This window comes from Oryctolagus cuniculus, chromosome 10 (assembly GCF_051225735.1).
Source record: "Oryctolagus cuniculus isolate XC-2025 breed Fujian yellow rabbit chromosome 10, ASM5122573v1, whole genome shotgun sequence".
Taxonomy (NCBI): Eukaryota; Metazoa; Chordata; class Mammalia; order Lagomorpha; family Leporidae; genus Oryctolagus; species Oryctolagus cuniculus.
The window spans coordinates 28,760,943-28,775,555 of NC_142876.1; the positions used below are offsets into that span (position 1 = coordinate 28,760,943).

The 14,613-nt window shown below is 45.4% G+C and overlaps 1 protein-coding gene across 8 annotated transcripts in view; it reads left to right on the forward strand.

The window, feature by feature from the left end:
• Positions 1-14,613, forward strand: part of DYM (dymeclin) — a 372,541-nt gene that overhangs the window by 76,312 nt on the left and 281,616 nt on the right. For all 8 annotated transcript variants that reach the window (XM_051851233.3, XM_089305764.1, XM_002713527.6 and 5 more), the window contains one exon: positions 11,707-11,779. In XM_051851233.3, the coding sequence (XP_051707193.1) occupies positions 11,707-11,779 (73 nt within the window). The remainder of the gene's footprint in view (positions 1-11,706; positions 11,780-14,613) is intronic.

Below are 14,613 nucleotides of genomic sequence, written 5' to 3' on the forward strand. Positions count from 1 at the left end.
CCCATATGGGATGCTGGCGCCGCAGGCGGCAACTTTACCCACTATGCCACAGTGCTGGCTCCTGACTGTTTGGTCTTGATCTGAGACCCTGCATCTGGGGAGGGATTAGCATTTGCTTTGGAAGGAATCTAGGGCTCGCCCCGCCTGGTGACATGTTGACCTCCTCCTGTGGCTCTTGGTTTAGTGTGGAGCCTGAGGTTCAGTTTCCCCTCCTTGCCAGCCGAAGATGTGGTCTCCCAGTAGCAGGTTTCTGTCCTCCATGTCCTGCTGCCATCAGGTGAGCTTGCTACTCCGTGGTTGACTCTGGATTTACTCTGATTCAGGTCAGTTTGTTTGCTTGTGGTTGCTGTTTTTGGTTATGGTGTTGGGGTCCTTGGAGATTTCTTTTCCTTTCTGGAAACCCATCAATGCTCTACAAGGTGTTGCTTTAGCCAAGAAGTAGTTGTTTTGTAGAGGAGAGCTCATTGGGTTCGTGGTTCCCCGTCTGCTGCCAGGGAAAGGCAGTTATTTGCTTCGTAAGTATTTTTTGTTTGTTTATTTTTTAAATGAGGGAGGAAACCATTGGAGATGGAGGCCCTGAAGACAGAAGCCACAAAAGGGAAAACTGCTGAAGGAAGGCTTGGGGTGCAGAGCTTGGAGAGGCAGTGCAGGCTTTCCGAGGGCGCCACCTGCTGGAGCGGGCAGCTCAGTGGTGCTGAGGGGAGGAGGAGGCCCATCTGCTAAGAGCCAGGGGACAAGGCGTGTGGGGGAGGAAGACACCAGGAGCTGGAACAGGGTAGGAAGACTGGCCTCACTGGATTTCCTTGATGAAATCGCTCAGTGTGAGCTTACGTGTAGAAATTACTTTGTAGGCCTCGCTCTGAAGCGTTGTGGATTAACCAGCTCTGTTTCTTTGCTGTCTCCCCAAACCCCAATAAAATAGTGGTCAAGGGACCTTTTAAAAAGTCATGACCTCATTAGGTTAGAGAGAAGGAGAGGGGAACATGATGTTAAAAACATTTTGGAAGTTGGAAAACTGAGTAATAATGAGCTTAACTGATCAGGGGAAGCTGAAAGCTAAATGCCTTCATGGCTGGAAAACTCCAGAAAACGAAGCTGATTCTCGGCCCAGAGCCTGGAAAGACTTGGGTGCTGGAAGCGCCGATGTTTCTGAGCGCAGACTTCAAGGTGCACTGGGTGCTGAGCTTCCTGGCCCTGCACGTGGCAGTGGGGGATCCCTGTGGGCCCCCAGCTGGATGCCAGAGATCTGCTCTCCACCCGGGTTGAGCCCAGAGGCTTCCCAGCTGTCAGACACAGTGGGCATAGGCCTGAGGGAAAAGGCGACAGAGGGGACAGAGAGAGGCAGCATCTTGATGTGGCTGCTGGCATCCTGGCAGGGTCTTACTGCCCTGTTCCCTTTACCACTGGGAGATCAGGGGAGGCTCTTCTAGAAAAACATGAACCCAAGCACAGAGGGCCACGTCCATTTTTGCGTCCTCAGTGCAAGCCCGAAACCTTCCATGGGACCCAGCCCGTGGCAGGCCCCGTGTGCACGCCACGCTTCCCAGCAGTGCTGGCCTCGCCGTGGAGGTACACAGAGAGCCAGACTTCCAAACACTTGAAAAAGCAGCTGACTGTAAGAGATCCAAGAAAGAAAAAAAAAATTCATGTAGGAGGAAATTTGTGGGAATAGATTGAAAAAATCCCTAATTGTAGTTGTGCCTCTGTAACACAACCAATTTCCTTTCCATTCTCCTCTGGCTTAAACCCTTTTAGAAACGCTTTCTTTGGAATTACCTTCAAAATCTGTAGTGTATTCATTCTGCTAAACTCCCGTGGGGGTAAATCCTCTGAAACTCGCCGGGGTTTTTTCAGCTGGCCGAGGTGCCTGGGCTCCCATGGCCCTCACTTCCATCGGCCTCTTCTCTGCTGGAAGCAGTCCCTGGGCCTCGGGCAGGCTGCAGCTCAGAAGGTCGCCCTGAAATTGTGCAGTGAGTGGCTGTGTGGCTTTTGTCTTATTTTTATCTTAATATAAAATTAAACAATTTAACTCTTTAGCTACAGATTGGCAAATGATGCAGAAAATGAAGCAATAACAGAACAGAGTGACTCAGGGTGGAAAGCAAGCCTGAATTTATTCCTTTAAAATACTTAACATGTGAGACTTGGCACCTGTCTTCGTGGGTAAGCAGAGTGCCGTCAGGAGCTCCAGAGTTGTTTTGTAGTCCTACAGAGGGGCTGTCATTTTATATTTCTCCCCCCTTTTTTTCCTTTATGTTTTCAAAGGGACAAAATCAACTTGACTTTACTCATTCACACAGTTTATTATCAAACCTGGTAAACTATATTATCCCGCAATAGTAGCAAGCAACCAGAATTAATTAGTGCTGATTTTACTGGGGTGGTCTATGAAATATGCTTGGAACTCCTTGTAGTGGATTGAAATGTAGATCAATTTTGTTCTGAGATGAGTCCATTTGCTCCTCCTATACGATTAATTTATAGAGGCCTTTGATTTCGCTAATGAGAAGCTTGATTTTTAGTGTTTTAGAATAATTCCAATATTAGCTTCAGAATTAAACATGGCAACATTGTAGTCTTTGTTTTTTGAATACAAGTTTTCATAAATGAAATTTAGCTTTGTGTCTTCCACTTTGAGGCACTCAGCTTTGGAACTTTTTGGATGCTGTGGAGCAGAGCTCTGCTTGTGGTTCAATCTTTCATGTGTGTGTTTGGAGCAGAGTAATTTTGGGTAGCATCGAGAAACTGGCAGTTTGACTTTCTGAATGCAAAGAGAACCACTACCATTTGTCCTCTGTCATTCAACATTCGTTTTAATAACTGCATGAACCTGATTTAAGTGACCTGTGTCTTTTTTTCTGGTTGCCAACTTTGTTTTCCAATGATCAGTGAGTGCTTTTTAAAAATTATTTAAAAACTTATTTTTTCTCCCTCTTCCCTTCCCCTCCTACTGTGATGGAGAACATTTGATTCCCACAGGATTTTCCTATCCTCTGCTTTGCTCTGAGGTAAAAACAAGAGTGATGGCTCAGTACTGGTACCAGATAGGTGCCCAGTGGAACACACGGGCACGGCAGCTTAGTCTTGGGTATAGATGATTAGAAACAGATGTTGTCCGTCCTTGTTCCTTCCTTTAGTGAAGTTCAAAGGCCCCAGGGAAGTGGTGCAGGGATAGGATTGAAATTTCAGTGACCTTGTTCTCTATAACAATGGCAAGGTGGTTTATATTTATTCATTGGGTTAGATGGTTTCTGCTTTGGGTACTTGAGAAGTCAAGGACTTCCCTTGTGTGTTGGTGAGTGTGTAGTACTTCATCTGGTGTGTAAGCTCATATGATGTGACTTAGGATCTGTCTCCTAATCTGGCTCATGGAACTCACCAGGGATTTTTGTATTCAGAGTGTTCCATGAAAAATGGATTGATTGACAGAGTTTTTCCTCTGGATAGAAGCCGTTGTTTAAAAATAATTTGTTGGGGCCGGCGCTGTGGCATAGTGGAAAAAGCCAATGCCTGTAGTGCTGGCACCCTATATGGGTGCCGGTTCGAGTCCCAGCTGCTCCACTCTCCGCTATGATCCAGCTCTCTGCTATGGCCTGGGAAAGCAGTAGAAGATGGCCCAAGTCCTTGGGCCTTTACACCCACGTGGGATACCTGGAGAAAGCGCCTGGCTCCTGGCTTCGGATTGGCTCAGCTCCAGCCATTGAGGCCAACTGGGGAGTGAACACCTGGAGGGAAGACTAATCTCTCTCCTTTCTTTCTCTCTCTCTTTCTCTCTGCCTCTCTGTAACTTTGACTTTCAAGTAAATAAATAAATCTTTTTAAAAAAATTTTTTAAATCTTTTTTTAAAAAAAGATTTATTCATTTATTTGAAAGAGTTACACATAAAGAGGAGAGGCAGAGGTGGGAGGGTCTTCCATCCTCTGGTTCACTCCCCAGTTGGCCACAATGGCCGGAGCTGTGCAGATCTGAAGCCACCCCATGTGGGTGCAGGGGCCCAAGGCCTTGGGCCATCTTCTACTGCTATCCCAGGCCAGAGCAGAGAGCTGGACTGGAAGTGGAGCAGCCAGGACTAGAACTGACGCCCATATGAGATGCTGGCACTTCAGGCCAGGGCATTAACCCACTGCACCACAGCACCAGCCACGTAAATAAATAAATCTTTAAAAAAAAATAATTTGTAGGGGCAGGCATTTTGTTGTAGCAGATCAAATCGCCACCTGCAATGTCAACATTTGAGTCCCAGATGCCAGTTCAAGTCCCAGATGCTCCACTTCTAATCCAGATCCCTATAAGTGGCCTGGAAAAAGCAGTGGAAGATGACCCAAGTGTTTAGGCCCCTGCTGTCCACCATGTGGGAGACCCAGATGAAGATTCTGCCTCCTGGCTTTGGCTTGGCACAGTCCTGGCCATTGAGGCCATCTGAGCAGTGAACCAGCAGATGGAAGATCGATCTCTCTCTCTCTCTCTCTCTCTCTCTCTCTCTGTGTCTCCCTTTCTCTTTCAAATAAATGAATAAATTGTAAAAAAAAAATTTGTAAGCATTTTTTCCTTTTCTGTTTTCCTTCGAGAGTGTGATTTAAGTTAAATGTGGACTCTGCTGCTTACGTAAGTAAGCTAACCTCTGAGCTTTGATCTCTCATCTGTAAAGCAATGATCACAATCACACCTGCTCTTTAAGAGTTACAGTCAGGGTTTGTGTGAGGGGCTCAGCAAGATGCCTCTCAGAGGGTAGAGTGCTCAGGGAATGCTTGCTGTTCACACAGGAGCTAAGATTTAAAATAGTAAAATATTTGAAGCTATTGGAATAATTTAAAACTGAGAGCAATTCATAAAAGAAATGTTCTCTCTTAGAGAGAAGGGTGGGCATTTGGTATAGTGGCTGAGTCACTGCTTGGGGTGCCCACATGCCCTGTTGTAGCGCCTGGTTCAAGTCCTGGCTGCTCCACTTCTCATCCAGCTTCCTGCTGATGTGCACCTGGGAGGGAGCAGATGATGGCTCCCGTACTGGAGTCCCTGCAGCTTGCTTGGGAGACGGATTGAGTTTCTGGCTTCAGGCTTCAGCCCCACCCAGTCTGGGTTGTTTGTGGGCATTTGGATGGAAGCGTGCACTCTCGCTCGCTCGCACTCACTTGCTCTCTCTTTCTCTCTCTCTCTCATTCACTCTGCCTTTCAAATTAAAAGAAAGAAAAAATCTTAAAAAGAGAAACTCTTGGGTTGTAAACTTCATAATACAGTGAACACACTGAATCTCTGCACAGTCCTCTGCTCAGGGAACCTCAGTTGACAACATAGATCTATGAATTTCATGACTTTCAAGATTTTATTTACTGTGAGAAATGCATGAGTGTGCTACTGTGGTTTTTAAAAAAATTGTCTTCACAATAATTATGAGCTGCAGTGTGACATTTAATACATGCATACGATGGACACTGATCAAAACAGTAGTGAGCCTTTCCCTTTCCTTGACATTGCTTTGTGACTGGGGCCTCAGAGCTTCTGTCTTCCATGTGCTTGTATATTTACTAGGTTATTGGGACCTGTGGTCTCCCCGCAATGCTTTGTAACACTAGGAACTTATTCTGTCTGATTGGTATGGTCCCCATTATCCAAACTCCTTCTGTCCTTGCCCACCCCTCCCAGCCTCTAATAATCACTATCTGGTGTTCCCATGGAGCCTTTTTTAGCTCCCACATGAGGGAGAACATGCAGCATCTGTCTTTCTGTGTCTGGATTATTTCTCTCAACATGGTAGCCTTCAGTTCCATCCATTTTGCTGCAAATGACAGGACTTCATTTTTTTTTATGACTGAATAATGTTCCATTATGTGTATATATCACATTTTATTTATTTAAGCTGTTGTAACTTTTAAAAAAATATTTAGTTATTTATTTGAAAGTCAGAGTTACACAGAGAGAAGGAGAAACAGAGCGAGAGCGAGAGAGAGGTCTTCCATCCACTGGTTCACTCCCCAATTGGCCACAATGACAAGAGCTGAACTGATCCGAAGCCAGGAGCTAGGAGCTTCTTCCGGGTCTCCCACATGGGTGCAGGGGCTCAAGGACTTGGGTCATCTTCTGCTTTCCCAGGCCATAGCAGAGAGCTGGATCGAAAGTGGAGCAGCCGGGACTAGAACCAGTGCCCATAGGGGATGCCGGCACTGCAGGCAGCACCTTTACCTGCTATGCCACAGTGCAGGCCCCTATTGTAAATTTGATAAGGTGAATATATATGTAGGAACTAAGAAAGGTATCTAGCCTTCTGTGAAAGCTAAGGTAATATAAATGCTTTAGAAAATAATACAATATGAATGGTTTGTATAATGTCAGATCTGGTAGACAGTTAAATTTTGTCACTCTTCACCTGATGTACAGCTGTTTATTTTTAGATTAGTCCAGAAACAAGAATATCAGATTTCTAGGATTTTTTTTTTTTAAATAAATGGAAGTCTTGTACAACAGAAACAAAGCCAGAGGCATCACAATACCAGATTTCAGGACATACTATAGGGCATTTGTAATCAAAACAGCATGGTACTGGTACAGAAACAGATGAATAGACCAATGGAACAGAATAGAAACACCAGAAATCAATCCAAACATCTACAGCCAACTTATATTTGATCAAGGATCCAAAACCAATCCCTGGAGCAAGGACAGTCTATTCAATAAATGGTGCTGGGAAAATTGGATTTCCACATGCAGAAGCATGAAGCAAGACCCCTACCTTTCACCTTACACAGAAATCCACTCAACATGGATTAAATACCTAAATCTACAACCTGACACCATCAAATTATTGGAGAACATTAGAGAAACCCTGCAAGATATAGGTACTGGCAAAGACTTCTTGGAAAAGACCCCGGAAGCACAGGCAGTCAAAGCCAAAATTAACATTTGGGATTTCATAACATTGAGAAGTTTCTGTACTGCAAAAGAAACAGTCAGGAAAGTGAAGAGGCAACCGACAGAATGGGAAAAAATATTTGCAAACTATGCAACAGATAAAGGATTAGTAACCAGAATCTACAAAGAGATCAAGAAACTTCACAACAACAAAACAAACAACCCACTTGAGAGATGGGCCAAGGACCTCAATAGACATTTTTCAAAAGAGGACATCCAAATGGCCAACAGGCACATGAAAAAATGTTCAAGATCACTAGCAATCAGGGAAATGCAAATCAAAGCCACAATGAAGTTTCACCTCACCCAGGTTAGAGTGGCTCACATACAGAAATCTACCAACAACAGATGCTGGTGAGGATGTGGGGAAAAAGGGACACTAACCCACTGTTGGTGGGAATGCAAACTGGTTAAGCCACTATGGAAGTCAGTCTGGAGATTCCTCAGAAACCTGAATATAACCCTGCCATACAACCCAGCCATCCCACTCCTTGGAATTTACCCAAAGGAAATAAAATTGGCAAACAAAAAAGCGGTCTGCACCTTAATGTTTATTGCAGCTCAATTCACAATAGCTAAGACCTGGAATCAACCCAAATGCCCATCAACAGTAGACTAGATAAAGAAATTATGGGACATGTACTCTAAAGAATACTACACAGCAGTAAAAAACAATGAAATCCGGTCATTTGCAACAAAATGGAGGAATCTGGAACACATCATGCTGAGTGAAATAAGCCAGTCCCAGAGGGACAAATATCATATGTTCTCCCTTATCGGTGACAACTAACCGAGCACCAAAAAGGAAACCTGTTTAAGTGAAATGGACACTTTGAGAAACAGTGACTTGATCAGCCCTTGTGCAGACTGTTGATGAACAACTTAATACTTTATCCCTTTTAGTATTTTTTTTGTTATACTTAATACTATTGGTTGAACTCTGTAATTAACACACAATTATTCTTAGGTGTTTAAATTTAACTGAAAAGTGATCCCTGTTAAATATAAGAATGGAAATAAGAGAGGGAGGAGATGTATAATCTGGGACATGCTCAAGCTGACTGTCTCCAAATGGTAGAGTTAGAAATGTGCCAGGGGATTCCAATTCAATCCCAATTGGCTGCAATGGCTGGAGCTAAGCCGATCTGAAGCCAGGAGCCAGGAGTTTCCTCTGGGTCTTCCCATGTGGGTTCAAGGACCCAAGGACTTGGGCCATCTTCCACTGCTTTCCCAGGCCATAGCAGAGAGCTGGATTGGAGGTGGAACAGCCGGGTCTCGAACTGATGCCCATATGGGATGCTGGCACTGCAGGCGGTGGTTTTACCCGCTATGCCGCAGCGCTGGCCCTTTGCATGTATCTTATATTACAACAGATCAGTTTATTAAACAGGTTGTTCACTCACTTGGATTATGTTGGGCAGTCTTGGCAATGAGGATTTTAGTTAGATATCCTCCTTATTTGTGGCCTCAGAAAGAAGAGATAGTTGTTCTTTTATTCTTCATTAGTTGAGCCAAGCCACTGCTGTCTCAGAGTGAGATTGAATGTGGTTGTGGAACTTGAGTCTTGCTGTGTGTCTTTTATGGCATTGATTGCTGTGCTGCGTGTGATTTAATGTTCTCTTCAGTATTTGTACTCACTTCTCAAAGGTTCCCTGCCAGTTCTACTTAGGCAAGGCAGAAAGGAATTTCTTTTTAATTTCTGGGTAGCAGATGATGTTTGCTTTGATGCATTGGAGGTAACTGCTGGATTTGTAGGTAGGCACCTGGGTTTAGTTCAGCAAAGATGTATTGAATATGTGTTACAGTTGCCCATCAGTATCTGGAGGGGATTGGTTCAGGACTCCTGTGGATGCCAAAATCCATGGAGGCACAGGTTCCTTATATAGAATGACCAAATATTTTCACATAGTCATCACACATCCACATATTTTAAATCATCTCTGGATTACTTCTAATGCATAATGTCGTTTAAATGCAGTGTAAATAGTTGTACCATATTGTGTATCGGGCGTAATGACAAGGGAAGAAGTCTGCACGTGTTCAGTACACATGCAGTTATTTTCCTCCCAATATTTTTGCTCTGCAGTTGACTGAATCCATGCATGTGGAACCTGCAGCTAGGAAGAACTGACTGTATGTGCAAGCTTTGTTAGTCACTGCCTTCAAGAAGTCCAGGGTCCAGTAGGGACCTGCCTGCATGGAGAGAGAAAATGATGGTTTAAAGTAACCCACGTGTGCAATGGATGACATGTACAAGGCATAGAAACCTTATAGATGATTATTTTTATTCAGGGTGAAACAAGAGAGTTGGGTTTTATGGAAGAGCAAAAGACTGAATACGGTTCAAATGGACAAAGATGTGTCTTAAAGAAGTTGGGTTTTTATTTTCAGAGGGTGTTCCCGCAGAGGCTATGGTATTAATGAAGTGTAAAACAGCGCTCGGCAGGTAGCTGGGTAATGCTGGGCTGGGTGTCATAAAGGGGATGGAGTGGAAAGGGATGCGGGGCTGTATTGTGAAGGGTCTCACGTGCTGTGAGCTTGGCAGTCTTTCTGATACATGGTATTCAGCTCAAAGTAATTGAGAAGTCTCAGGAGAGTGACAGGACTGGGTTCAGTTTGCTCCCTGTGACAGCAATCTGGAGGTCTGATTGGAGGTACAAGTATGTAACTAGTTAGGAAGATTGAGATGAGTTCAGGAATAAGTTTATTTTTTTTTAAAGATTTATTTATTTATTTGAAAGGTAGAGTTAGAGAGAGAGAGAGAAAGTCTTCCATTCGCTGGTTCACTCCCTAAATGTCCACAACAGCCGGGGCTGCACTGATCTGAAGCCAGGAGCCAGGAGCTTCTTCTGCATCTCCCACACGGGTGCAGGGGCCCAAGGACTTGGGCTATCTTCCACTGCTTTCCCACGCCATAACAGAGAGCTGGATTGGAAGTGGAGCAGCCCGGACTCGAACTGGTGTCCATATGGGATGCCAGCACTGCAGGCGGTGGTTTTACCCACTACGCCACAGCACTGGCCCCCAAAATGAGTTTTAATTTGGTTTACTTTTTTAATGGAAGTGAGGTGTTGAGATAAAAAGCAAAAGCATGGCAGGGAGTGATGATGTCAGAGGTGGATGGTGTCACTGAGAGGGCCTAGGGACTGAGTGGCTATAGAAAGGTGAGAGAGGGGGGTCTGGGTCTTGACCTTGGGTTACTGATGCAGTCGCTGTAAAGGAGACATAAGACCATACAAGTGGACTTCAGTGTTGGGAAAGCTGAGATGATGACTTTAGGTGGAGAGAGGGCGGAACAGTTGGATATGAAGATGCAGAGACAGTGGAGAGACCACTACAGCAAAGCTGTAGACTTGGGAGTCACCAGCCTGTCAGTAGTGTTGGTGAGGGGGATCACAGGGAGTGAGCAGAGGAGAAAGGCCCTGCAGGGACCCTGGGGACCACCTGCAGTTTGAAAGGCATCTGGAGAAGCAGGCAAGAGAGAGGAAAAGGAGTTGGTCAGAAATAGAGTGTTTGAGGAACTAAGGAGAGAAAGACTTGTGAAGGTGTAGGGACCAGTAGTATCCGTGACCAGAAATCAGGTAGGGAGGGGCTGGCATTATGGTATAGCAACTTAAGCCTAAGCCTGTGATGCCAGCATCCCACATGGATGCTGGTTTGTGTCCCAGCTGCTCCACTTCCAATTCAGCTCTGTGCTAAATGCGCCTGGGAAGGCAGTGGAAGATGGCCCAAGTGCCTGAGCCTCTGCACCCATGTGAGAGACGCGGAAGAAGCTCCTGGCTTCAGCCTGGCCCAGCCCCGGCTGTTGTGGCCATTTGGGGAGTAAACCAGTAGATGGGGGACCTCTCTGTGTCTCCCCGACCCATCCCCCGGTTATGCCTTTCAAATAAAAAAAAAATCACATAAGGTACTGATGGACACTGGAAATCTGGAGGTCGTGTGCCTATAGCACTTTGTGATGCTATACTTGGGAAGGCCTATTTCCCTGTGCTTGTCTTTGAGGAGATGGGTGGCTTCCTGGTGGCTTCCTGTCTGTGACCCACAGGGCTTCAGAAATGGAGCCTTGAGGCCCATTGAGAAGATGGATGATAACGTCAAGTGATGTGTGGGGAAGAGGGCCCAGTCCCCTGCCCTTGCTCAGTCAGAGCAGCCAGAGCAGCTTGATCTCTTTCATATGTTTGACCTTAATGTAAGGTTTCATTGAGAGAAACAGTACATTAGAAGAGCTTTGGTGACTGCTGGCTTACAAGAACCTTAAGATACCCTTGAACTTTAACATCTGTTTGTAGGAGCTGGCGTTTGTGATGCTGGCATCCCATATCCCAGTGCTGATTCAGTCCCTGCTGCTCTGCTTCTGATCAGGCTTCCTGCTGATGTTCCTGGGAAGGTAGCAGCAGATGGCCCAAAAACCTGGGTGGAGAACGAGATAGGGTTTTTGGCTCCTAGCTTCAGCCTGGCCCAACCCTGGCCATTGTGGCCATTTGGGGAGTGAACCAGTGGATGGAAGATCTCTCTCCATCTCTGTTTCTCCCTCTTCCCTCCCTCCCTCTCTGATTTGCCTTTCAAATTAAATATTTTTTAAAAGTATATTTGACTAATAGCTAATGTTCAGAATTCTTGTATTAGCTGAAGATCATAATAGATGCTAACTTGTTCATGATGTGGATTTTATTCAGTGGTCAACATGAGTGTCTGAGTTTATGTAATGATCGCTATTCTTCTCATTAAGGATGAAAACCTAACTTCTAAAAGCTCCATTCTGTTGTGTGCTTGGTTAAAACATTCTTTATGTGTCTCACCAGGTTCTGATTCGGAAGATCTTTTGGAAGAACTGCTCTGCTGTTTGATGCAGTTAATCACTGATATCCCACTTTTGTAAGTTCTGGCCATGCCAGGGTTTGTTTTATCTTCTTTGTGTACTGAAGGTGATAACTGGTCATGCTGAGCAGTTGGTGGGTCCTGGTGGAGTACTTTCATGTGTGTTTCTAAGGAATTGTACATTCATGGGATTCTTTTATATCTCTTGCTTAATTCTAGATGCTTATTATCAACCATCCAAAGAAGAATTTTATGTTGTTAAGGGCAATACAAGTCCCTTAGTAATGTGCAGCATATGGTAGGCATAGGATTAGATTAATTTCTGTAATAAGAGATTGTATAGATCTCTGGAAGCAAGATTTAGGACAGAAGCAGTTTGAATTCCATCTGTATGTGGTAGACACAGCCAGTTGACCACATAGTATTTGTTCTCTCTTTCTTTCTGACTTCCTGATCTTATTTCTAGCTTCTTTTGAGAGACCACATTTTTATTTCTAGTCTTCCTTGAAGCCAGGTGGGGTTGGGGAGATGTGGGGGAAGTCCCCCAGTGACTGTGGGGTGAAGTTCTTTAAAGGGACTAACTCAACTAGGAGGTGTTATTTTTTGGTTCTTGATGCTGTCTTTCCTGCTGACTGGAATGTGGACAAGGTCTTTTGAGTTGTGTGTCTAGCTTCGTACCATGAGCCAAGAGTCACAGAAAATTCTGCCCTGAACTCACTGAGCTACTCAACCAAAATCAATGGCTATCAAGCCCCTTCCCTTACACATGACCTCTCATTTGGCAAAAATTAGCTCTTGGGGCTGGTTGTGGCTCGGTGAGTAAAACTGCCATCTGTAGTACTAGCATCCCATACGAGCACTGGTTCAAATCCTGGCCAACTCTGGTTCTGATCCAGCTCTCTGCTGATGTGCCTGGGAAGACAGCAGAGGATGACCCAAGTACCGGGGCCTCTGCCACCCACATGGGAGATCTGAATGGAGTTCTAAGCTCCTGCCTCAGCCCATCCCAGCCCCTGCCCATTTGTGGCCATTTGGCGATTGAACCAGTAGATGGAAGATACCACCTTCTCTCTGTCTTTCCTTCTTTCTCTGTAACTCTGCCTTTCAAATAAATAAAATGAATGCTTAAAAAAGCTTACTTGTTTACATTGCTACAAGTGTGTTTCTGTCACTGCAGCTCAATGCAGTTCCTATGGAATTCAGAATGTTTGGTCTGTTTGGTTTTTAAAATTTACTTATTGTATTTATTTGAGGAGCCTAGAGAGGGAGAGACAGGGAGAAAAGAGACAGAGTTCCTGTCACTGTTTCATTTCTTAAATGCCTGCGACATCTGGGCTGAGGCAGGAGCTGGGAACACAGTCCCGGTCTCCCACGTGGGTGGCAGGGACCCTGCTACTTGAGCCATCACCTGCTGCTCCCAGGGTCGGCAGCTGGAGGGGGAGCTGGGACTCAAACCCAGGTATCCAGTGTGGGATGTGTTTGTTTTTTTAATATATTTATTTTAAAGACAAAGTTACAGAGAGAGGTAGAGACAGAGAGAGAGGTCTTCCATCCACTGGTTCACTCCCCAGATGGCCGCAATGGCTGGAGCTGCGCTAATCCAAAGCCAGGAGCCAGGAGCTTCTTCCGGGAATCCCGGGTGCAGGGGCCCAAGGGCTTGGGCCATCTTCTGCTGCTATCCCAGGCCACAGCAGAGAGCTGGATCGGAAATGAAGCAGCTGGAACTAGACCCGGCGCCCATAAGGGATGCCAGCGCTTCAGGCCAGGGCTTTAACTGCTGCACCACAGCGCTGGCCCTGGGATGTGGGTGTTTTAACCTCTGGGCCAAATGCCTGCCCCAAAAAGCAATGATTCTCAATCTTTTCAAAAAAAAATCTGTCTCCCTGACAAGCCTTGTTAGATATTTCTTTCATCAATGAAATTTGAATGCCCTTGAAATTGAATATGAGTCTGTACTGGTCTTTTGGAGGACCACAAACCATTATAGTATCTGTGAATGTTTTCACCCCTGAAAAATTAGGTTATTTACCCTGTTGATGACACATAGTTTAAAAGGAATTATTTTTGAAATAAGGAAGTAGGTTTTAAGGTCTGTCATTGCAGAGGCTCAGTCTACATGGGGGTATAGTTAGAAATGTGCTATTAGCCTATGACCCAAGGTGGGGGGTATCTGTGAGAAGATGGGCTCCTGGCCTCTGTTGTCTGTGAGTGCAGCATCAAGAATTTTACTGTAGACTCAGAAGCAAGGAGCACTGAAGCTTGCTGTGATTGGATAGCGCTGTGCAGCCTGGCAGGTAGAACTTCGTTCGGTACACAGCTATTTGCATGCCTGGCATCCTTTCTCCCCTTCCACTCCAGTGAATTCCAGTATCATTTAGATGGCCGTGGGTTTCCAGTGTAGTCTGCAGATACTTTGGCAGTTACATTAGTGCTATGGTTTGAACATCATTTGGCCCCTAAACTCATGCAGCCTTCCCCCAAGTTCCTAAGTTAATGGCACCAAGAGGGTGGGAATGTAATCTGTTTATGGTATTCAGGAGGTGGGCCTAGTGGGAGGTGCTTAGGTCTTGGGAGATGTGCCCTTGGAAGGTGGTTCCTGTAAGAGGGCTGTTAGGAAAGGCTGAGCTGGGCCAGCCACTGCTGCCTGCTCACCAGCTGGTTCCTCACAAGGGCTCCACCATTGCCGTCCTCCACCCCCTCAGAGGCCAAACCAATGGGGCAGCAAAATCCTGGGCTCGAACCGCCAAAAGTGTGAACTAAGTAACCCTTTTCTCTTTACAAAGTTAGTTTGCTCGGGTATTTCATTCTAGTAAAAAGCTGACTGGGGCAGTTAGCCACATGCCCTAGTTTGCGTCAGTGATGTGAGAAGCCATGAGCTTGCCGTGCCTGTC